This window comes from Ambystoma mexicanum, chromosome 2p, assembly GCF_040938575.1.
Source record: "Ambystoma mexicanum isolate Mex_15411 chromosome 2p, UKY_AmexF1_1, whole genome shotgun sequence".
In the NCBI taxonomy this organism is placed as follows: domain Eukaryota; kingdom Metazoa; phylum Chordata; class Amphibia; order Caudata; family Ambystomatidae; genus Ambystoma; species Ambystoma mexicanum.
In genome coordinates this window covers 765,154,918-765,179,846 of record NC_090923.1, presented here as the reverse complement: position 1 = coordinate 765,179,846, position 24,929 = coordinate 765,154,918, and the positions used below count along the sequence as shown (strand labels likewise).

At 42.7% G+C, this 24,929-nt stretch overlaps 1 protein-coding gene across 2 annotated transcripts in view; it reads right to left on the bottom strand.

Annotated features, from left to right (window-relative positions):
- The window catches only part of LOC138566770 (uncharacterized), a 301,285-nt gene that overhangs the window by 86,031 nt on the left and 190,325 nt on the right, over positions 1–24,929 (bottom strand). For both annotated transcript variants that reach the window (XM_069644415.1, XM_069644416.1), the window contains exon 3: positions 12,451–12,484. In XM_069644415.1, the coding sequence (XP_069500516.1) occupies positions 12,451–12,484 (34 nt within the window). The remainder of the gene's footprint in view (positions 1–12,450; positions 12,485–24,929) is intronic.

The following is a 24,929-nucleotide window of genomic DNA, read 5'->3' as shown; positions in this document are numbered from 1 at the left end:
GAGGTCTCCGCCTCTGGATTCTGCTCTGTCCGCTCGGAGGATCGTATAGTCATCAGGGATGGCTATGTAATAAGATATATTGAGCACTAAGTAAATTATATGAAATACTGAGTGACTGACTAAAGAACTGGGTCTTCTCTGAAGTAAAGATATTCAGGGCTAGTTTAACTATCCTGTCTTTCAATTATGTTCTGGCCATATTCACTTCCATAGATATTTCTACATGCACAAGAGCCACACCGTTTATGGTATTTGTCCAATTAACTGTTTTTCATGAAGCTTTATTCTCCGCAAATTGAGAATACTGGTGAGCAAATTCCAGTATCCAAATTCAAATGTAGATAGTTCTAAGTGACATAGTTTTCTTTTCCACTCCTTAGAATGGGGATGAATCAAACTGTTTTCCACAGGAAATTATTTGTTTTTATCAATGTTTTGCTGTTCAGCTCCTGAACAGTATGCACAATTTCTGGATTTCTGGATTTTGCCTGACATTTCTTTTTCTACATTGTGATTTCTGGCCTTTGTGGGGCTTCCACACAGCATAGTATCTCAAGGCTGAAAGAGGATATAGCTTCAATTAGCATTCTGGCCAGGGGATCCATCTAAGAAGAGTTAGAGGCTTGAAAGCCTAAACAGCCAGGTCAGACTGAGAAAAGAAATAAGCCCGGGGAACTAAAAACATGTGGCCCACATTCGCAAATTCCAGTGATTTATGATATTGTGCAATATGCTATTTGGGAAAATGGAGGAAGGGCAGCGCTGCACACGTTCGTGTTGATTATGATGGGGTTCATGTTTTTACTTTATTTTGGTGCTGCAACCCACAGCAGAACATGCAACTGTTGCATAGCAGGTAATCTTCCCTACTACAGAATCATACATTGTGCGCATTATTGTGTTTGGCTGAACCCTCCATAATACTGGTAGCTACCAAGAGAAGGTATAGCTCCAACAGTAAAACACATCAAATGCATGAACGCTGAACATCATGATATCTGTCTGATGAGCAGAGCAACCAAGGGCCTGACTGTTGACTTCAAATAGTTTGATGGTCACTGACCAGAGATGGCACACATGTTGCTCACCCGCAGAATGGGTGCACTGCCTCACCTTCTCTAATATGGTCCCCCATGCATTGCTTTGGGAAAAGTTATGTGTCACATATTCATGTTTTAGGATATTCTTTGAGCAGCACACACTAACACTTTCGGTTGTACATCTCTCTGCCATTTCTTTCCACAAATAATGTGTATCTGAGACCAAATAAAAGTTATGAGTTATCACGTTATGCGTAAACTATACAGTAGTTCAGTATATCATCTGCTCAGAGTGGATCAGAGTCCCTTGAAATGTGAACTGGTGTTCCACATATATGCCATGACTATGATCAGGGCTAGTCTTAGACCAAACAGCATCCCAGATCAAATCTGCCGCCCACCTTTGCAGTAATTTGTTTGCGTTTGGAACCCTTGTCCATGCACATTCAGTTTGGCCAGTCTTAAGTTTGGAAATCATGCTCAGTATGAGCAATCATGCAAGTAAGTGAAGTTGATTGTGTGTAGCACAGCACTGAAAATCAACCACCCCAAAACACAGGGTAAAGCTGATTAGTCCATAGTATTTAATAAAGCACATAGTAGTTACTCTTTTAGGCATTCTTAATGTTGCCAGATAAGTGGATCCAAACACAGAAGCACATAATGATTTGGCCAGCGTGAAACAACTTTATTCACATTATGAAGTTGGCTTTGTAAGCCAGGTTCCCTGGTCTCACAATCTGTGCATCCACCTCCAACATTTTGACACAAAAATGAATTACCAGAGCAAGTAAACACAATTACAGTAACTCCCAAGAGAAGCAACATATATTGCTGTTATTTGTGTTCTCTTTTGTAGAACCAGGCCACAGGGAAGCCACAAACTGATCAAACATTGTAATAGTCCATCATTTATTTGACTTTTCTTTAAGAGAACTATGGCTCCTCAACACAGGTGAAGTTGTCATGTGTGAGCTAAAAAGCAATTCAGCGTATTTTTTGTTATCTATAATTAGTAATCTTCTGAATCAACTTTGAAATATTTTCAACTGAATGAGTGAGGCCGTTTATATATTGAACACTTAACAAGCAATGTCCCAGGATGCTCACAATTTCAGTAGATAGTGAAAATGAAGGATAGTGCTCACAGTAAGATAAAGTAATTTGACCACAATCACATCATTTGTTGAAATTGTAGAGCTGAGATTTGAGTGCAGTATTCCTGGTTTCATCCTTTGCAATTTCACAGTAGATTACAACTACTGTGCATCTTCTTAGTTAAAGCAAGATCTATCGGTTTTTGCATGTTTGTCTTTTAAGGCCTTGTCTAGAAATGAGTGTTAAATACAACTAATTTACAAAACAGCGTTAATCACACAACATTTAAGAAATATCTACAAAAATGTTCAGGGAGAACATGCATGATGCACACTGAATAGAGGATAGACTGCAAAAGAAATTACAGATGCATACAATTAATAAAAAGCTACGCAGTAAAGTGAGCAGATTACAAAACGCCTATGGTGTATTGAAATTTGAAATTTGAAATGTATTGAATATACATATAGCACAAAGCTTTGTATAACATTTGATTTAAAAAAAACTCATGCTCATTACAATTAACCAATAAATAGTACAAATGATTGCTGACAGCTTGGGATACATTGCGTCGTTTTACAGCTAATCTCAGTATAAACATTTAAAAATCTCAACAATGTGCATATAAAATCTAACAATAGAATAGATCAAATTAATGTCATTGCCTTGTAGAAATTCATACCATAATCGAGGAAAATCAGTTATGCTGACAGCATTAGTGTATGATTTAAAATATTGCAGACGGAGACAGTTTAAGCTTTCACATGTAATTAATAGGTGAAACAGTGATTCTTCTAGTAAACTGCCACATAATCTACAATATGTATGGTTGTATTCAATTTTATTCAATATATATCTCGGAGTGGCTACACGTACTCGTCTATATTGGCAAAAATCTTTGGCAGATGTTAAAGATTCAAGGTGGTTCATATTATGATGGAAAGCCAATATAGCCAATTTCTTTTTAAGCCACAATTTAATGTTACCTGTGTCAATTGAATCTCCTTCTGCGTTAAGCCACTGGCTATGAGTGCTTTTCAAAATACCAATTATGCCAACTGATTTAGAGGCATCCAAGGCTAAAAATGCTTGTATGTAAGGCAGCATTATTGTATCATTTGGGACACTGGTTAAACGCTGAAAGAACAACACACATTGTGATAGGTAGACATTCCATATGCCCTTTAGGTCAAATTCAAGGTACAAATTGGGTAGTCGGAGCAGACGCCTCAATAATTTGACTTCAAGCCGAATTAATTCAATTTGGAATTTGTGACCCCAAATCACTATTGCGTAGGACATTATGGCAATTATTTTAGATTTATATATAGATAAAACTGCTGCTGCACTGTAGCCATTGTTCCTACCAATAAATGCACTTAATGCATTTGTAGAGGTCTCACATTTCAGTTTTATTTCGACCAATTGCAGGTCCCACTTCAACTTCTCATCGAGAACAATCCCTAAATATTTATAGGACGAAACTTGTTCTAATGGGGCATCAGATAAGGACCAGTTAAAGCGTTTCGGCCTCAACATCTTGGTGAAAACCATGATTTTGCTTTTATGATTATTAATAATGAGACCATTATTAGACGCATATTTAGCTAGGGCATTTAACATGATTTGTAACCCGGCTGGGGTATAGTCAAGGAGTACGAGATTGTCTGCGTATGCTAACCAGCCAATAGTGACATTCTTTATTTTGATGGGATTTGCATCATGGATGTTGAAAGAGACAATCATATCGGCTAGATACAGGTTGAAAAGTGTTGCAGCGACCATGCACCCTTGTTTTACACCACGTTTAGAGGGCATTGATTTGGATAGTTTACCCAAGGCATTAAGATGAACGCTCACCGACGTATCTGCATGGAGTAACATCAGCATGCGCAGCAAGCCACTCGGAATCCCCCATGCTGTCAGTTTACGCCAGAGCTGATTCCTGCATATCGTATCGAAAGCAGCGGAGAAATCAATAAAAGCACAATAAACATCAAGATTCCGCTGTTCCCAAGAATGTTCAATGGCAGAACTTAGTATTAACAGATTGTGTAAGGTGCTTGATTTAGGACGAAAACCAATCTGATTTAGTGGAAGAATCCTGTTGGAACTAATCCATGAGTTTAGCTCATATAGGAGAACCTTGGAAAAAACTTTAGATGCTGAGTCAAGCATCGCAAGCATTCTAAAGTTAGTAGGATTATCCCAGGCTCCCTTCTTATGCACTGTCAAGATATTACTAGCTTCCCAGGATGGTGGTAGTTCTCCATGTATACCAATGTGGGTGAATAAGATGTGCAAGGCAGCACCCCATAATGGAGGATCACTTTTGAGCACTAAATTAGATATACCATCGGGGCCCGCCGCCCGCAATGATTTTAGGTTTTCGATTATGGTTATAATATCTAAAACCGAAGCCGTGCACACCCAATATGGTGTATTACACACTGCAAACTAACATCAAAATTAAACAAGGGCGACAACAGTCTGCATGTAACAATCAGGAAGGTAAAAACTGATTTACCACAAATATTTGCGAGCTTGATAACTTTGATATCAATAAACCCTACCTACGCCTATCACCGGTATGTCTATATCAGTATAAAATTAGAACAGCAACATGAACACTTGCGCAAATGATTGCACTGCTGTAGACTGCTTCGAATAATGTTATCAGCAATGCAGCTTTTTTCAGCATTATATTGGCCAGCAACTGTGTGAAGACCTAAGATAATAAATGAGAAATTCCTTCCTCTTCTAAGCACTATAAAAGACTTAATTTCCCAATGTAACACCTCTCCTTTTTATCAACCTTTGATGAATGAATTGCAGAGGTGGGCACTGCTGGGATTGGAAACTGACTTCTGGTCCTTGACATAGATTTTGAAAGTGGGCATTTTGTAAATGGGAGTTTTTGTGCCCACAAAACAGTGTGTCCTGGGAAGTTCTACAGCTTTTTAAGGACCAAGTTTATCAGGTAGTGCTCGATCACATAATGCACCCGTTTACCTGTCAATTTGTCAAGGGGAATGGACACTGTATTTAGACCACCCCATGACTCAGTGTGTTATGACATAGAAATCCATTACAGAGGTATAGAGAAGTTGATGGATCACTCAAATGTCTAGAGGGGGAAAAGCCCATCTAATGGCAAGCAACGCAACTCTCTTTGCCTCAGCCAGAAAGGACTTTAATGTCACTGGCATGTCAAGTAATCTTTCATTCTTCCTAGAGGCCATTCAGTGGGCCTGCCAGCTTTGAAACGAGGATGACTTTCCCACCAATAGGAAGTTCACTGAAGTGGATCAGTGTTGCACACATTATTCATCTCTTTGCCCATGTGTACTTTCCACCTTTCAGTGACCTTTCAGTGACCTATTTTAGTGTGTCAATCCCTTGCTAATGAGCTCTGTTTTCACTCTCAAGGTCACGTGTAACCCTGCAGGACCAAACTAGCATTTAATCCTTTCCGGAGTTTAGCATACACAGGTACAATGTACTTCCCACTGCTCAATGAAAAACTAGCATTCTGTTTCTGTTACTGATTACACAAACACAAACACAAAATACACAATCCTAACTATTAAAATCGGTAACAAATCTGGATGCTAAACATGTTGGAGGAATCTTTATGCCTCGGAAATTGAACCATGAGCAGAGCCTGCTACTCTAGTAGCTTTCAGAAATAAACGTCCATGCTCTCCTATCATTTGTTTTTTGCTGAAAATTATGTCATTTTAGTTACTTTTGCTTCCTACTATATCCCTCAGCCCTAAAAGTAATTGTGAGCAGAAACTGGAGCAAAGTGTCTCAGTAAAGTTTGTCAGATGCAAAAATGAACTCATCCTTACATGTCAGCTCTGTTCATTTGCCAGGCAACCTGCTGTGGCTGCACATAGCAAATAGGTCATCTCTTCTTGGTCCCTCTTATGCACACGCAGAAGGAACCTGTAGTGTTAAAATAAACAACATAGATAGAAAGAGACCATTTATAAGGTGTTTAGATCGGCCATTGTAACTTTTTTTTCATTTGGCCTACAGCCCAGTTGCCCATGTGGCCTGTCCAACACTGCTAGCCGGTCCACAAACGGCCAGGTCACTGTCAATCCAACTTAATAATTGTACTGGCTTCAGCTCATCATGCAGTTTCAGGTTAACCTTCCTGACTGCCATAGGTTGGTCTACTTTCATTTTGAACACCTGTGGACTTGCATAAGGGTGAAGATGGTGGTTGTATTTGTTGGAAAACTATTTTCCAGAAACGTTATTCAAGGGAATGCCTCAATAACAACTCCAACATACTCAATTTGATATTAATTGATGCACTATGATTTTAATTAGATTTTTTTGTACTTTCTAGTGGGGGAAATCTAGAGACTTTGTATGTTAAATGATTTAGAAATTGTGTTCATATAATGGGGCTCATTTCGAGTTCGGCGGTGTGGGAAAGAAGTGGAGGTAATTCAATTTAGCTCAATATCTCCTGCACCGCCAAACTACAAGTTACCTTCCGCTTCAACTCCTCCATCATTCGGTAACACCGCAAGAGATAATACCAGCAAAAGATGCCAATGCAGTCCCCAATGTATTGATTGTAAATTAACTAACATTCTGTGCAATTGCATGAGTTAATTTACAAAGCAATGTTCTTTTATCTGAAGTAATTGTCAAAGTCTTTAATATTTGGCTAAGTTTTGGGGAAATTCAGAGGAAACAGACACAATATTGTAGCAGTTCTTGTGAAACCTTCTACTGAGGTAGGTTTGGTTGAAAATGGTGCCAACGTCAATGGCAAATCAAACCTTAAAACAATGTTCTCAACAATGTATCAAGAATTGGAGTTAAAGTTGAAGAGTGTGCTGAATACTTCAAGAAAGTCCCAACATCTGCTCACACAACTCATCCTTCATTTTACCAGTTAAAACAGAGAACTCTGGATATTGAAGAAAGCCTACATTTTAGGGATAATATTCATATAATGACAAGAAGAATGCAACCAGTTTCCAAATCTACTATTTCTACAGAATAACTTGCCTAAGACAGTAGAGCACCAGAGTATCTGATTGACTTCCTGAATATGTTCTTTGAGCTTGTGGAACAGGCTAATTAGATCTGCTCAACCCCCGGACATTGAAGGCAAGTCTCTTAAAGAGAGGTGTTAAGGTGGAAAAGGGTTGCTGTTTACGACAGCGGTGGAGAGCCACAGGCTCCTGCGGGAGGGCGACCGGTTAGGGTATTGACTACTCACCGGTCCTCGATGCAGGCAGACCCAGGCTTCTCCAGTTCCATTTCGGTACTGGCAGGTTTAGATGTGATCAGCAGGATGCCTTGACGAATACGCACAGGTTTGTTACCACAGCAGGGCAACTCGGCAACCGCAGTTATTCCGGTCCCAAAGCACACGTCTCACATCAGACCTGGGAATGCCAAGTGTGCGAATCGTGTGAGAGTGCCGAGGACACAGGGTTAGCATTAAGCCAGACGGCGGTGACAGAGCAAGGTTCCTGTGTAGGCTGGTCAGTCCACTGGATGGCCCAGGGATGCTTCTGAAGGCTTACGTACAGGATTTGGTGAAGATGCCGAGAATAGTTGTTCCCACTATTCTAAAGGGTCGAAGCGCCAGTACAGGCCTTCTCGTTCGATCAGAGGCAGAGGGGTCTCACAGGACGACAGCAGTGCAGGGTGCCAAACCTTCAGCGGGTCACCAGCGATTCCTCAACTCAGTTTCTTAGTCACAGGATACTTGGCTCCTTATCCTTCGTTCGTGAGAACTCAGGAGATCGACATGGTAGTGGTGTTTCCAGCCTCCTCTTATCCAGAGTTCCCTTCGCGCCAAAACGGAGAGGACCCAATGGGAGATCACTCACAAAACACTCACACCATACGTGGACTTATCACGGACCACGGTGGTCCCAGGCATTCAAGACACTCTAGACTCTCTGGCACCCAGGATGTGTATTGGGAACAGACATCCCAGCCCACATGCTGGAGGCACACACAAGGCATGCAGAAGCCCGCGAAAGCGGTGTGTTTTGCGGGAAAGTGCATGACCAAATAAGGACTGCCCTGGGTCGGCTCGAACCTGGGGGAAGGTGAAGGGGCAAGACGGTCAGCGGACAGAACAAAGAACCTTGTGGCATGGCCATTTTGGAGGCCAGGCCACCCATTTCGGCCAAATGCGGGAAGTGCGGTTAACATGGCAAAAAGGGGTTCAAAACACAAAGAGACGATAGCTGCCACCAGTCCCGTCCGTGACACACTTGCACATTTCATGATAAGTCCCGCAAGAGTTTCTAGAGCCATTGGAATGACTAGGGACCAAAGAGCGCGGTAATGTAAGTTACGGTGCACTCTTGTTTCATGTTGCTCAAAAGCTGCAACATGAGGAAAGGACTAAGGGAAACGAAGTCTCCCGGTACTGACTGTCTTAAGGGCATGTCAGTTTCCCCGTAAGAATGGAGCGAAAGCCCAGAGGAGTGCGGCGGAAGGCTGTGCTTCTCCGGCAAAGTCTAGATTAGGGTGTAAAACAACAGCAAAAAGTTTGGGGGTTGCCACATCGAAGGAAAATTACCTACAGTTATAAAATCTTTCCTAACAAGAAGCGGGCTTGAGGTGCAGGTCAGGCCATACCTACTGAAAGGATGCAGATGATGCCTGCCTGGCATGTGAGGCTATAAAAAGCATACAATAATAGTACCTATCCATATGAGGCTGTTTTGTCATATGGAGGAAGTACCGACCTGTGACTTTCTGCAGGGTATGCCACAAGCATATCATGAGGGTATCCATTACAATCAAGGTAGTGCCGTAAATATATGGCTCATATCTGAAATAATATTTGTTGTACTTTACAAACTATTGTCTCTAACTAATACATATTGTTTACGTCAGTTTTGCCACTTGCTGTGATGTCATATAGGTCAAAGATCATAGAACAGAAATTCCTATGTTATCAATGAAGTCAGCAGTCATTTGATGTCACTTCCTAGGATTTCATTGGATGAGAGAAGTCACTTCAGGTCACCAAAGTGGTCTGAACTGTAGCATTATTTGTGACCTGTGCTTGCACCTCCTGCATTCTCTCTCTGCTCCAAGACAACGCACCCTTCTGGCTGCTACCCTCTTAGGGAACTTCATTGAAATGTTAATCTTTGCTGCTCCATATCTGATCCTGAAGACCCTCCTGTATGGCATAAATTTCAATCTGGGACCCGTGAGCAAATGCATCTTGTTCTGCCTCTCTGTGCTGTTATCTGAAGAAATACGGAGACAGCCACTTCTTTGAGATAAGCCATTTGTGGTGCTACAAAACTGGATACTCTAAAGCCTGATGCTTATTCATTTTGGTTTGTCCCCTCTCCCGCTGCAGCATTTTTCCAACCTGTTCTCACTTCGAATCAGACAGAGCTCCTTTTTTAATCCGGATTATCTGTAGTCACCACTGGAAATGTCCTGCTGAAGTTACAAACTGGAGAAGCTGATATTGTTTACCGAAATTTACATTTTTTATTTTCCAAGCAGATTATTGTAGACATGGTATTTTGTCAAGCAATTCAGACAGAGATACATGCTATGCCCTGGACTTCCAATCAAAGTTGTTGATCAGTGGACAATGTGCCAGGGTATGATCGGTGAAAGGCAGGACATGGACCTGGGACAAAAATAGACATGAAGATTGCCAAAGGATGTAGCTGTAGGAAGATCTCAGCATATATACAATGGTCATTAGAGGTCTCTGGAGAAATACAGTGTTGGGATAGAGTGTGGGCCTTTCAAGTTGTATGAATTTACTTTGAGATCCAACTTAAAAGCATTCATGTTGGTGGTGTTTTTGATATCAGCAGATAACGTGTGATGGTGCTTGGTTAAAAAGAGAGAAGACTGCTCTGTTAGCTTTATGTTATTGGAATGGACTCACACTTTTCTGAGTGCTATCAAACGCATGTATGAATGTAAGCATGTGGCTTAGCTTCTATTGTGCATGACTACAGAAAAAGCTGCCCACCCAAAGCTCAATATGCATGAAAAAGGGGTATTTATGTATGGATGTAAGCTAGCATGTGTCTTCTATTAGACAGTTTTGCAGCTGAAGCATACATGAGGGGGGGCAGCAGAACCAGTAATCTGCCATTTTATCCATTCCACCTCCTTGTATGGACACCATATGTGGCTCTTAGTTTTAAAATCAATCTCTATTCTCATTATTGTAGTAATTTTCCTGTTATTTGCTCTTTTATACTCATATGTACACCCCTTGGGAGACTGTTTTCATCATCCCATGGCTCTTTAAATGAGCAAAAGCCATACATTCAAGATCTCTGCCTGCACACAATTCTATGTTCTCTAATGGGTGTACTTAGGAAGTACCTCATTTTCTCTATTTTCTTTTCTCATGAAAATTCTGGATTTCCATGAACATCTAGACCTGTTTCTGCTTCTGAAGTGTACGGTGTACATTTACATACTGCACATCCTCCACAGGTGTAATACCCTCTTGCTTCGCTTTCATCTAGTCATTTCTGTTAGTGCAGTGGTGTATCCAGGATTGTCTAGCAAGTAGGGCCTGAAGCTAATGTAGCTGTGGCCACCGCAGTGACATTAATATCTGCAAATGCCCACAGAGGGCTGCTGAGTGGGTATTGACAGATAATGGGTGGGCCTTGCCCGCTCAGGCCCTACCCTGTGTATGCCTGTGATGCTACCTTTGATTAATGGAGGGGTATGGTGATGTGAATACTGGGGGTCTGATAGTGACTCATCGTGATCATCAGCCTCCAAACCTAAACCTGAATTCCCATTGATGCATTTTTTTGTTTCACATCTTTTTTTCTTGTTCAATAACAGCTGGTTCCCAGGCCTGGAGAACACAGGATCAGTCTTATTCAATTGATAAAAGTATGTATATGTGCCCTCTTGTATACTATCCTTTTCTATGTTGTACCTTTTTGGTTACTGCCTTACTTGTCCTTTGAAGTCCTAAAGCTACATGTACTGTTCACTATAATGTCATGTACTAAAGGTGTCTAAATATAATTAGTACCCGGCGAGAGTCAAACAGAATGCAACACGCATTCTGATTGGCTCTCGCCGGGTCCTTACCCGGCCGAGAATCCTTCGATTCTCGGCTGGGACTCCAGCTGCCTTGTCCTCGGCGGGGGGGGTGTAGCAGCCCCTCAGCCAATGAGGAGGCTCGAAGCGGGGACATCCCCGCTCCGAGCCTCCCCACGGCTGAGAGGCTGCCTCCGCCCCTGCTGGGGACTCGGGTAAGCTTTATTTTTTATTTTTTTTCCCTTCTCTCACTCCTCCCTACCCCACCCCACTTACCTTCTTGCTCCTGCGTCCCTGGTGGGGGACGATGGCAGCCTCCAGCAGTGTGGAGACTCTGCGCCTCCACACAGCTGGAGGCTTCCATCGTCCCCTGGCAGGGACGAAGGTACGATTTTTTTTTTCTCCCCCCTTCCCATCCCTCCCGCCCTCCCAACCCCACTTACCTTCTGTTTCTTTTTTTTCGGGAGCGGACGCGCTGGGAACACTCGTGTTCCCAGCGCGTCCGCTCCCGAAGGCCGCCATGGAAAGAGAAACCGGACTTCCGTTTTCCCTTTCCCGGCGGCCATTTTCTTGGTCTTTTTTTTTGTTTTTTTTTTTCTGTCCCAAAACGTCGCGGCTTTTCGGGACAGAAAAAAATGCTTTTAGTGCCCGGGTCACGCATATAATGCAGGCCGGGGTACTAATAGCAATATGACCATCGCGGCAGGGCATTACCGACTCAGGTAATGCCCTGGGGCCTTCGTTAAGGCCCTCGCTTCGCTCGGGCCTATAACTATGGGCCCCAGGGCATTACCTGAGTCGGTAATGCCCCCGCAGCTTGAGTCATATTGCTTAAATATAAATGTGTCGTATTTTGTTCTAGTCGCTGTGTAATATTGATGAATTTTCAGATTTCCGTATGAAGGTTTCCCGGGCCTACTTTCTTATTTTGAGTTCCATTTGTGAATTGTGCATCCAAGCACACATTCCATTGCTTATGAATCTCTGTTCACTGTACCCAGAAAATAGTTATGCTTCACCACATTGAGAAGTCCGCAGTTGCCCCTGGAAGACAATGCATATCCCCTCTATGCAAAGGTTCATTTAAGAATGGCTGACGCTCGATGATACTTGAAATTACCAGGTTTGTGTTACACAAAACTGTGAAATAAATACACGAAGTACGTAAATGACATTCAAAACATAATACATTCAGAAAATAGGAAAAACAGATGTTTTTTTTTTTAAAGAAGAAGAAGAAGAAGAAGAAAGGTGTACTTACTTCTTTGATTTTTCGAAGTATGTTCAACCATTGGCTGCACAAAGATGAAAACACAGAACTTAAATAGCAGAAGAGAACAATTGTGACATCATAAATCTAAGCACAGTATGAATCATTGTAGAGTAAACACGTGAGGCATAAGTGAAGCAGGTACAAGGTGGTTTTCAGCTCGTCTTGCCACATGATGTCCTTCCACTGTCGACTGTTTACTGGAAAAGCTCCACTCTTTACTCCCTGTTAATTTTCCTTGTCACTCAATCGCTGGTATAACTGCATCTGTTTTCACTGATCATAGTCCAGGGAGAGTTTATTTGGATGATGGGTATTTCTAAGCCCCCCAAACAAAAATACAAAGAGCCTGAATATTGTCCGTTCTGGTCGGTTTGAGCTTTCCCAAATTTCTTTCAGGATTTGAGAAAAGTGTTTTAAGTGAGTCTCCGCCAGAATTATACTTCCTGCCCTCCCTCTATGGGCCTTATCCCTACACCAGTCCCTGAATCAAAGACCCTTGGTGTTTTCTTTGATTTCAAACTTTAGTAGCAGATCCGAGAGCTTTCCAAAGCATGGCACTTCCACCTGCGTAGCCTGAATATGCCCCACAAAGTAGCAGTCACTCAGGTCACAGTCTAAGCCAGGTTTGACTACTCTAACAGTTAATAATGGCCCTCATTACTAGTTTGCTGGTAACCCGCTGTTGCTACCGACGGTTACCGGCAAACTCACCTTACCGTTACCAGCACCAGATATCCCGCTGATACTGGAATATTATGGGTGCTGCCAATGGCAGTAAGATCCCATTGCATGGAGTCCTATAGGTCAACATTCCTTTCTAGTGTCTGGTGCAACTTGCTTCTGCTACAATATTTTGTACCCACTATCCTGTGGTTTTGGCTCCCCACCTACCTCAATACCTACCTTCACCCCTGAGTTCAACCCCATTCCCATTTAGCAATTGTTCTGCCCCCTTTGTCCCAAACACCCACTCCTGACTCACACAACAGGCAACGATAAACAATGGACAGTGACTTAGCCGTTTTCGCCTCTGTGTGCGTTGTCGGAGCAAACTCAGTTCTCTTCCAAACCAACACATATTAGCACCCCAGAGAGGGCTCAGGGGTGCTAATAGCATTAATCAACTCTATGGGAGTTGGGTTGGCATGTAAATGCCCTAGGACCTCACTGAGGCACTCACTTTGCCTGTGCCTGCAATGGATTGGGCGAGCAGGCCTTTTCTGGGCCAAGCTTGCCCACTTCATTCTGGCCTTCTGTTCAACGTCTATAACAATTGTAATGGAGTGACACATTTTGACTGCGTTTTGATACTTTGGATAACTTATTAAGTGCTCCATTGGTTGTGATCCAATTGCAGTAGAATTGACCTAGTTAGTTTAGGATATGAATAAGATCTAAAGAATGGAGGTGGAGATGGAAACCAGAGCTTTAGAATGGAGATGACATATGAGGATGGACACATTGCCAGCAGGTATTGTTTAGCTAATTGTCCACCCATTAAATGCCTATATGTAGGTTTAACCCATGCCAGTTTACACCCATCCCTGCTTAAAGCCACACCTCTTTTGTACTCTTTCCTTGCATTTGTATTATGTAGTGAATTTTGAAGGTATTTTTACTTCCCAGATGTTTATGTTAATTTTTTAGTTAAAAGTGCATTGGTGATTATAACCTATGTAAGAATTATTCAATTTAATTTTTTAATGAAAGGACAACTTAACATTGAAAACCAGAGTAGCTATGTTGTCATTGAAAATTGACATGTACTCACTTGGAGTGCTGGCCTAGTGTTTTTGTGAATGAGGAGTTTCTTTGTTTATGTAATGTGATGAAGCAGTGTATGATTGGATCGGGGTTGTAAGCATTATTTAATCGTCAGTAGATTGTGTGCTTCTTTCCACAACACAGCCATTTTGTTAAGAACCTTTTTGCATTTTATTTGCCTTACTCTTTAGCCTGTTTTTGTTTTTTGTTTTGTCACGTTAAGTAGTGTGGCGATTCTAACACTTGTAGTTGCATTGAAAAAGCTATGCTGAGAGACGCCCCCAAGGAAAAGGTGCTCTGTCGCCTGGTCCCCCAGAGGCATGCGCACAGTGATCCCGACGGATTGCCATTTCTGTTTTAAAGGTCGAGGTTTGAGCAAGAAGAATGGTGAACATACGTTAAGAGGTCAAGTTTATTTTGATGGCTATAACTATTGTAGCCAGTTAATGAATGGATGCTTACTGTTTCCTTTGTAGCAAATCTGTGCAACAATTTTTGCGATCAAAGATTTGTATTAAACTTTTCACAAACCAATACATTCATCTTGCTTTGACATCATTTTGTTTACAAGATACCCCCTCCTGCTCGTACACAATGAGTTTGATTGTACACAAATAAAACTACTCTTTCGCCCGTCAGATGCTCCACCTCATCCCTCCTCCCTTATACCCCCAATAAACAATAGTACTATATATAGAATAATAATAATAATATAACATATCTAACCTCACTGCCATGTGGTGACGGTACAGTCTGCTACTAACCATGAAATAAAAACTCATCCTTACCAATAACCCTAACACTTATGTGTCCATAGTCTTCCCTTAACACACCCTTCTAGTCAATTCAGTTCAGCACAGCTCATGCACTCGTTCCCACGTTGTCTTTGTCTGTTGTCTCCAATCCGTAGTGTAAATCCCCTGAACTTCCATCATTTGCTGGACACTATTGTGGATATACGGCTGCACGGTGAACCTGGCCACCTCCTCCTATGGGAGACCCGCATCAATTCCTCTGAACAGCATGAGCACGAGTAGCAGACATAACAAAGAACAGGAGGTGACTGATGAAGAGATGACCATGAACATAACTAAAGAAGCCAAACTAAACTAACTAACTCTCTGAGCTAATGTGGTCGGGTGCCTAATCGGCTACACTGCTGTAGTAAGCTAAATTAAACTTTTAGCTTATTAGTCAAAGGCAGCAGATGATCTCTGTTAAGATGGGTGTCACTTTCTGCTACCCTTACTTCTATCTGGCCTTGCAAATGAAGCCCTAGTCCTGTGTAAAGGTGTGTAAAGCTGGGATACATACAGTGGTGAGGAAGTTTCACAATTCTTATGTGCACATACCTAAAGATATTCTTACAGTCCTTTTTTCATTCAAGCGCAGATAAGTGCCCCATGTGTCCTGAAACTCATTCTCCCTGTCCTGCGCTCGGTATATAATTTTTTACATGTGCTGTTATTTTCAAAAGCTCTTCCTCACATGTTTGTGTCGCGGGCGGTTGCTTGCTACCACACAATTGTACTATACCTTGCTTGGCTACCAGGGAAACTGTGATCAGCCGTTTCTTCTCATTTGTGGTTGGCCCACACTCGTGTGATGTGTCGTCTAGAATGTATAGCAATGGGCTGTACCTCAACACTTTCCCCAATGTATTCTGTACCAGATCGTGTATCATCTCCCAGTACGTTTTTAGCTGAGCACACTCCCATAATATGTGGAAAGTGTCTGCCTCTGGCTCCCCACATCTCCAGCACGAATTATGTTGTAGTAACCCAGCTGTGTGAAGCCTACTTCGGGTCCAGTACCACCCCTGTAAGATTTTGAACTGTGTCAGCTTGCGCCTTACTTCCCTGCCCCCTTTTGGCATAGTTCTCTAAAACACTTCTAACGTTGTCCTCCCATAGCGAAGACTTCAGCGATTTCTCCCATCTTTCCACTATTTCCTTTTCCGGGTTTTCCCCATACACATTGTCCCTTAATGCTGCATACATTGTACCTGTTGTTTATGGCTGGCCTGGGTAAGCAGGAATGTTGTGATGTCATGTGGAGTGTTGATGTCTGAGTGTTGGAATGTGTGAGTGAAGGTTCTAGCCTGGTCAGTTGGTTAGCCCTCTGCCTGGGTGATGGGCCGCCAGTGTTTAATGTCATTTATGTAATTTAAAAGTAACTTGATTGACTGCCTGTAGAGATACCTAAGAAGCATGTAATACACCTGGCAAGTCAACCTGAAAAGGCTGGGTGCTGCTTCATTTCAGTACCCATTATTGATTTTCTTCCATTCCAGTGCATCAAGGCCTTCCCTACTCTGTGATTCCTTAATATCTCTAAACACCTTTGAGACCCTGTGCACTAGCTGCATAGATCTCCACTGATCTTGGCTACTTAAATTGAAACTAGCTGCCAGAGTCTCAAAGCTAGGTGCGTCCTCCCCCACTCATATATATTTTATTCACTTAATTCCCTTGGACTCCAAATCCATCCACTTTATGCACTCATCACCTATCCTTACAAGTTTATTGTTCCATAAGAGCACTTTCTTCTGCCACTGGCCATCAACCTTTAGTAACGTATGTGCTCTCTCCCACGCTCACATTGTTGCTCTAAGAATTGGGGGTTTCCCATAATCTCTTGTCTCCCCATACACCAAAGCTTTTCCTCGTACCATCCCCAACCACTGTTCCAGCTGGGCCCATCTCGAAATTAGATCCAAATTGTTCCAAAATAGCACCAACTCTGCAGCTACCGCGCTAGATAATATAGCTCCACAGTAGGTAAATGATGGCCCCCGGTACTGATGGAGGCATTTAGCTTTCCAATTGGAGACGCAGCTTCATGCTTCCCCACACAAAGTCTTTAATGTCTCCTAGTGTTCTTTTCATCAGTACGGATGGCATTTCTAGTGGTAACATTAAAAATATGATTCAGGCACGCTGTGATGAAAATGTTTACTACCTGTACACTGCCCCTTACGGACACATTTAGCGCATTCCACCTACCCATATCAACCCCAATTTCATCCCAGGATCTCCAGCATTATCCTTGACCATATCTTCTAGTCCTGGGTTTAGGTATATCCTAAGATACTTCATAACTTTGTCCACCCACCTGAAATTTTGTGGCCGGAGAAAAGCAAGAAAACTAGCACTACCTGCACCAGCGCAGCTATCGAAGGACCCAGATCATCTAATGTCAACATAATATCATCTGAGTGTAGCAGAGCTTTTACTTCTCCTACCAGTATTTGGCTTCCTTTTATACCTTCCCCCTCCCGTATTGCTGCAGACAATGGTTCCAACGCTAGAGAGAATAACAGCAGAGATAGTGGTCAGCTTTGCCTATTTCCCCTAGTAATGGGGAAGGGGTCTGAGATATGCTCACCTATGTTTACCCTAGCAGTAGGCTGGCACTGTAGCAGGTAATATTTTCTAATAAAGTCTGCCCCTAGGCCAAACCTTTCCAGTGTCCTGAAGAGGTACCCAACACAACCCTATCGAACACTTTTTCGGCATCCAGAGAGAGCGCTACTACCGGGGCACCTCCTCTCTCCTGCCATAGCGTGTGGAAGAGTAACTGCATATTGGTCATTGCTGCTCTTCTAGGCATGCATCCCACTTGTGTATGATGTACCAGGTTGGTGATCACTTTCTGCAGCCTCGTTGCTAATACTTTACCCCTAATTGTATTGTCTTTTTTATTCAATGAGATGGACCTGTAACTTCCACAGTTTGTCAGATCGCTCCCTGGATTGGGCTGCATGGTGATCAGTGCTCTATTAAAATCTGGATGCAGAGCCCCTTCCTGAACCACTTCATTGTATAGTCTGGCTAATGTCTCTGATACTTTGACCCCCACTTTGTCAAACTCAATGGGTAGCCCATCTTCCCCATGCGATTTATTTGCACTCATGCTTTTGATGGCCTCTTCAATTTCTGAAACAAGGGTAGGGCCTCCTATCATATGCTTTTCCTAACCATTCAATGACGGACGATGGATATAGGGCATGAAGACTGATTCTGAAGCTGCCTCTGCCATAGAACTGGCAACATTCTACCCCAATTTCCTTTGGGTTGCTAATGTGTGCCCCAGAGTCTATGGGGGTCATTACGACCCAGGCGGTAAGTACGCCAACTTTACCACCATGGTGTAAACTGCGTTTACACCATGGTGGATGGTGGATTTACCGCCCCATTCCAAGGTGAGTAGGGCGGTAAATCCCCATTTCCCATTTTACCCTTCCCCATTCCCATTTTTGCCCCATATGGCCTAATGGGAGTGGGGAAGGTGCTAATTACGCCACCGTAAATTACGGTGGCGTAATTAGCACCAAGGCTGTTTAGCTCCATGGATTTTAACAGCTGCTAGAAGCAGCCGTTAAAATCGGAATCAGGCGTTAAGGGTTAACGACGGCGTTAACCCTTAACGCCTGAGTTGTAATGAGGCCCTATGTTTCAGATCAGAGAAGTATTTGCCTGCTCCTCCCTTTGCCTCAATTGGGCTGCTAGCAACTGTCCCGCCTTTTCCCCCTGCTTAGCTTTCACTAATGATGTTTCTAGTGTTATGCTCACCGCTGCATGATAAGAGACCCCACCTGGCAGGATGCCACAATGTATCACGCTATGCAAATGTCTTGTGGAAAGTAAGAAGTAGTCTATATGTATCCTTGTTCCATGCATGATGATGTGAAGCTAAGTTCCCTTCTCATGGGTTGCAACAGCCACCAGGGATCCCACAGACCCTGAGTTGTCATAAGCTGCTCCATATGGTCCCTATCCCTGGCATTACCATATTTAGGCTTCCCTGACTTGTATATAAATGGGTCTCCAAGCTACTATGATACACCCCTCCGACCCCATCCCGCGCTATTTTTCCACTTCCTTTCTATCCAGATGTGTTTCCTGTAAAAGTGCTATATCTACCTTTTTAGGCGGCAGGTATTGCATATTTTGTTCCTCTTCATGTAGTGTTTTAAGCCATTTACATTTAACTATAATATTTTTAGGCCTTCACCCCTATCATGAACTCTGTCCTTTATCGTCAATGACACATTCCTGCAATCGTTTGGAATCCCCACCACCCGAACGCACTCCAACCCCCTGACTCTCAACATTAGCTCTCTCTAGCAACCACAACTCATACATCTTAACAATTTGTAAACTCAAAACATGAACCAACAGATTCCGGCGCTTTCGGATATTTTCCATCACCCCTTCTAAGCGCTCAGTCTCCCTGGATCCTGGTTATGTCGTTCAAGTTACTCCTGTCCCTGGTGCAGTTACCAGCCATCTTCCACTGGCCCCCGAACAGCTCTCCTCGCTCCCCTCTTCCCCCTCAACTTACATTTTTAGCAGCCTCCACTCTCCTGCGAGCGAAGTTCAGTTTGCTCCTTGTGCCGGATCCCCTACCTCCATTGTGTACTCCTGCCTCTTGCTTCCATCCTTAATTCCTCTGCTCTATTCCCCTACCCTTCTCATTTACAGTTCTTCAGTGGTGTTCCTGATTTCTCTCTTACCCTCTCCATTTGGGATCCCTCCAGGGCTTGCTGTTTTTCAGTTATCAACTTGCGATGGGCCCATAGACCCCTATCAGCTACTTCCTTCCTTTGACTTTCATGCAAACGTTCCTGGAAATGCTCTTCCTTGTCTTGCCCAGTCTTAGCTCTTGGTTCAGTGGTATCCATGGTTTGTGTTTCCATTTGTTGTAGGTAGTCCCATAGTGTTGAAGGCTCTGTGATCCTTTTTGACCAGCATTCTCGCCAGTTCCAATAGCCCATATCGCAAGTCCTGCTTCAGGAGCAACAGTCTGAGATTTAAGAAAGCATTTTAATTGCAATGTCTCCCTGGAAAAGTTTGATGCTGTGTATATCTTGTGACCGTCCCATGTTATTGCACTATCCTTCTTGGGTGCATATAGGATCTACTTTACATGAGGGCATCTGAGGAAACAAGCGATCATGGGCCTTAGCACTTGAATACTGCTTTCGTTCCTCCTTCATACCCTGTGTTCTCTCTGTATCTCTAGCCCTTATGCAAACCCCATCTTCAGGTGGCTGGAAGCCACTTCTCTAGAAAGCCAACAGTGTCACTCCCTTCAGCCACATACAGAAACCCAAAGAGGTGCAAATTGCACTGCTGATTCCTGTCTTCTAGATCATTGTTTGCTGCTCGAAGTTCCTCTACTTGCACTTGCAGAAGGAATACCCCATCCACCACTTCTTCCCTTTTCCCACCTTGTCTTACACTTCCCCCAGTCGATCCATAAAGGTAAGAAAGATGGTAGAAACCCCATATGTATTGGCGCTGGATCAGTGAATAATAATGACATCTGGGTGCTTACGACAAATAAAGGGTCAGGACACTTAATGTGTACTTTGTCTTGATTTAATCACAGCGTAATGGTCAGTAGTTCGCTGGGAACAAGTGGTGCTAGTCACATGCGGAAGGCCACATTGGGAAAGCCAACACATGTTTAAACCATAGATCTTTATCAAGGCTATGTGATTCGTGGTGAGGTGCAAGTGTTTGAAGGTGACAATGTGGTTAAAAGTGACATATTGCAACTCAACATATTACATGACATAAGATGAGTAATATCACAATACATAACTCATGTTTGTTAGGTGAGATCGTGAGTGGTGTTGTGATATGTGTAGCATGGCATTTCAGTATATACATAAATAAGAACATTTTTAAACAGTGATTGTTTAGTGTTTTGTAAAACAAGTTTTTGCACCCAGGAAGTTATTCCATAGGATGGAGGAATAGGAGGGAAAATGGAAGGCTGGTTAGCTTTGATCACTGAAAAAGTATGTTACTAATTGTTAGTCAGTAAGGAATCTTACCAGATTGTATGGATGGGTTCAGGTCCTTGAGTAAGGATGCTGGCTAGCAACTGGAGGAGAGAAAGACAATAGGGAACCTACTTATGCTCACATAATGAGAGGAGTTGTAAGATAACAAGGTAAGTGTTGCGACGGGAGGGGTCTGTTGCTAGTAGTTAGGCGTTGGGGATCTTGCCAGATTGTATGGATGGATGAGATCCTTGAATAAGGATGCGAGATAGCAACTGGAAGAGAGACAGACAATTTGGACCTTGTTATGCTCACATACTGAGGGGGTTGTTAGTTAACCTTGTACGTGCCACGACGGGACGGGGATAGATCCCAAAGGCATTGCGCTGGTGCCTGGTACAGTTGTATAGCTGGATAGGCTGGGAAGTGTGCTGCTGTGACCAATGGTAGTCATTGTACTGGACATTGGGGACCGATCTAGGGGGTGTGGCTAGTGGCATAGGCAATGGGGCACCTGGGGCAGTGGTTATAGCTGACCGCAGAGTAGAGGGCCTAGGCGAGGCATCCGTAGCAGGGTCGTAAAATTATGGTGGCCCAGACAATGTGCACAGGTTTACAAATTTACTGTGTCAGATGGCATGAACTCAGCGAGTGGCGGCGGTTGAAGCTGAGAGAAGTGGGGGTCAACTCTTGACAACAAAATGGGGGATTGCATGATAAGGGGTGAAGTGGACAGTGGGGGAGACAATTCTCAGGTGAAGGTGCACATATGAGCGGCTAACTGTAGTTGTTATGAGGGTGAGTGTCAGGGTCAGTGCAGGCTGCCAATGCAAGGATATATGGCAATTCTAGGCAAGCTCCAGCTGGATCACATTATGTGCCCATGATGGATTCGACAGGGTTTTCCATCTAATAGAGGGCTAACTGGGGCAGCAGGGCCATGCGTGTGTCCCATAGGGGTCGCATCATGGTGTAGGGCTCATTGAGGTGGCTGGTACGGTTAGGGGAAGCAGTGCTTGGGATAGGGTTTTATTCTCTATTAATCACTTGTAGGCTCCTTGTGACTACAAAAATAAACTCTGTTTTCAAGGAGCTCAACATTTTGGGTAAAAGTATCTATCATCAACTGTGGAACTGGGTTGCAGTTAATACCATTGTTATTGATTGTCAACTTGGATTTCATCCACAATGGGGTAATACCAAGCAGCCTTTGGATTGTTTTCTTCATTTTTGAGTTTTAGGGGCCATCTTTACCAAACCTTCATGGAATTCTGTGGCTTTTCAAAGGGTTTATCGCAAAATTTTACGGCCCATACCCTGCAAAATGAGTATTGATTAAGAATGTTTAAGTATCATTACACAGTTCTATTATAATACTGTAGATTATGTAGCCTGTCACAGGAATTACAAATCTACAAATCCTTATGAAGTCCATCAAGGTGTTTGTCACTGGTGCGTGTTAGCATCACTGTTGTTTAATATGTGGCTTATTTAGATAGTCAGGTGATACTGTTAATCTCTAATATCCTATGTTTCTGCTTTGAATGACTGCGATGTTATTCCCATCGGTGGTATGACAGTGGCCGTACAAAAACACCTGTGCACTCATGGCCTTCAGACTAATGTAGTTCAACATCAGTCATCAGTTAACATCAAGAAATTGCAGGTTTCGGTTTACACTGGAAACAAGAAGAGCATTCCTGCTTTGTTTAAAAGTTTAACTCATTTATATATCCAGGGATGACATTTTTAGTTGACTATTCCTGCAGGGCAGCAGGTGTCGTTGCTAGTGTCGCAAGAGAATACAGGATGTTATGCTTTTCCTACACATTTGGGGGGAATGTGATTATTCTCACTCTAAAAGTAAATAAAGGAAAGTAGATGGTTTAGCCCACTACTCAACGGCAGTGTGGACCACAGTATCTCTCGCCATACTTGATATTGCTGAGCGTGCATTTTTAACATTACCTTTGTGAGTTCCCTATTTCACAGATTATGAGCTGCTTTGTCTCGAGACCCACATTAGTCCTATTGTATATTTTTTTAGATCTTTACTGTGGATTTCATTTTGGTCAAACAATAGTGTGGCTTTGACCCAGCAGATTCAGGAGACTTGCTATTCTATGTTAATTAGAAAAGAAGTCTCACTTTTGTGAGTTCCTGTTTTTGTTGGGTCTCATATAACACTTTAACAACTCAGTACATGTGTCTATATAGGCAAATCTGCAACGGGTACTCTAGGTTTAGATAAATATGATCATGATTGGAAAATTAATGATCAAATTAAATCTTCAGCTGGGGTGTTCTTACCCTTCTCTAATAGGAATAGGAATATTGATTCATATATTAAATGGGTGCATAATTGTTAAGCTAGAAAATATACAACTAGTCTTCACCACTCTGTTTTCCTAAACTCTCATTGATATTATGAAGGAGAAATAGGTAGTAAATAAAAATGTTTTTTGTGTGAGTGATGCTATTTATATCGAGACAAGTAAGCACTTTTGTTTTTCTGTCCCTGGTATGATTGCCCTAGTGAGCGACATTTTATTCATCTTTTAAAATGTTTACATTTTAGCCAATATCACATAGCCTACTTTTAAATCATGTGGACCCACAATCCTTTGGTTTGTTGGCCCCTTGAACATTTCCTTGCAGACGAAATGAGAATCAGAATTAAGAAGCAAAGAAATGTAGTTTAATTAACATAGTGATTTTGCTATTGTGAAGATGTTGTATTATATATATGATTGCTTTATATAAGAATGTCTTTAATATATATTATTTATATAATTTTATTTATTTAAGTCTAATAAAAAGCCATCTGACAAGGGTGTATAGATGCCCAGGCTTTTTTGAGTTTTAGTAACTAATACAATTAGGCAGGTAATTTCAGATCAGAAAGGGTGACTGGCCAACCAATTGCTATCACACATGTGTCATCTCTGTAAAATCAGCTCAGCCGTGGAAGGGCTATGTGTATTCTCCTCAGTTAGGCTATCCCCGGTGCTCCCAGCAAGACTGTAGCAAGACTGTAGACCTGGGGATTAACTCTCTTTGATTCCGTGTGAGAGCAGGTAACACCATCTGCAGTGAGAAAGCCACTCCACAGGCAGCAATCCTGGGAAAATGAATCAAAGGGCACATCCTTCACAGAAGGACTGGTCTCACACCAGTTTCTGCATACCAAAAGGGCTTTTGATTTTATTGACAATGGAATGGGCTGGGTTAGTGCACACAGAGAGAGCTCATACCAGAGCTCAACCCAGCTCATACCAGCTGGAGGAGGTACCCATCATCTTGTTTTCTCTCTTTACATCTCTATCTTCCTGTCCCCGATACTTCCTTTGGCACAAATCACTCTGTGTGTGATGTCAGAAAGGAAAATCACCTGTGAAATGTAGCCTTTAAAAAGAAGGACTTCCTTCATTGAAACATCTCTGGGCTTGAACCCCTGAAGAAGATTTTGTGTTTCCTGTTGGGAGAGCAGTCCTTTCCAAGGCCTTCCAGTTGTGAGGTGAAGACAGGCAGTCTAAGGCAAAGATAAGTTATGTCCCCTAACCATGCCCAAGGCAAATTGGAAGTGATCGGCTGCTGGAGCAAGATCTGCCTCTCTACCAGCCACACTAGTACCCATGACCACACCATGCTGAATGACTCATGCCGGTGTGGGCCAGCCTGGCCTGTGTTTGTGAGTCAACAGCAGTCTCACCCCTTCACCTCTACAGTTCAGGAGGGATCTTCAAGGAATTTCTCAACTTTAACTTGTGGCTTCATACCCTACATGCCCCCATCCTACCTGAGACTAGGTGATCAGCTTCCCACTGTTTCCTTCCCTGGATGCTTGTCAATCCCTTGCTGTCAAATTGCCAGCTCTCCCCCTGTTAGCACCTCACTCCCTTGTATC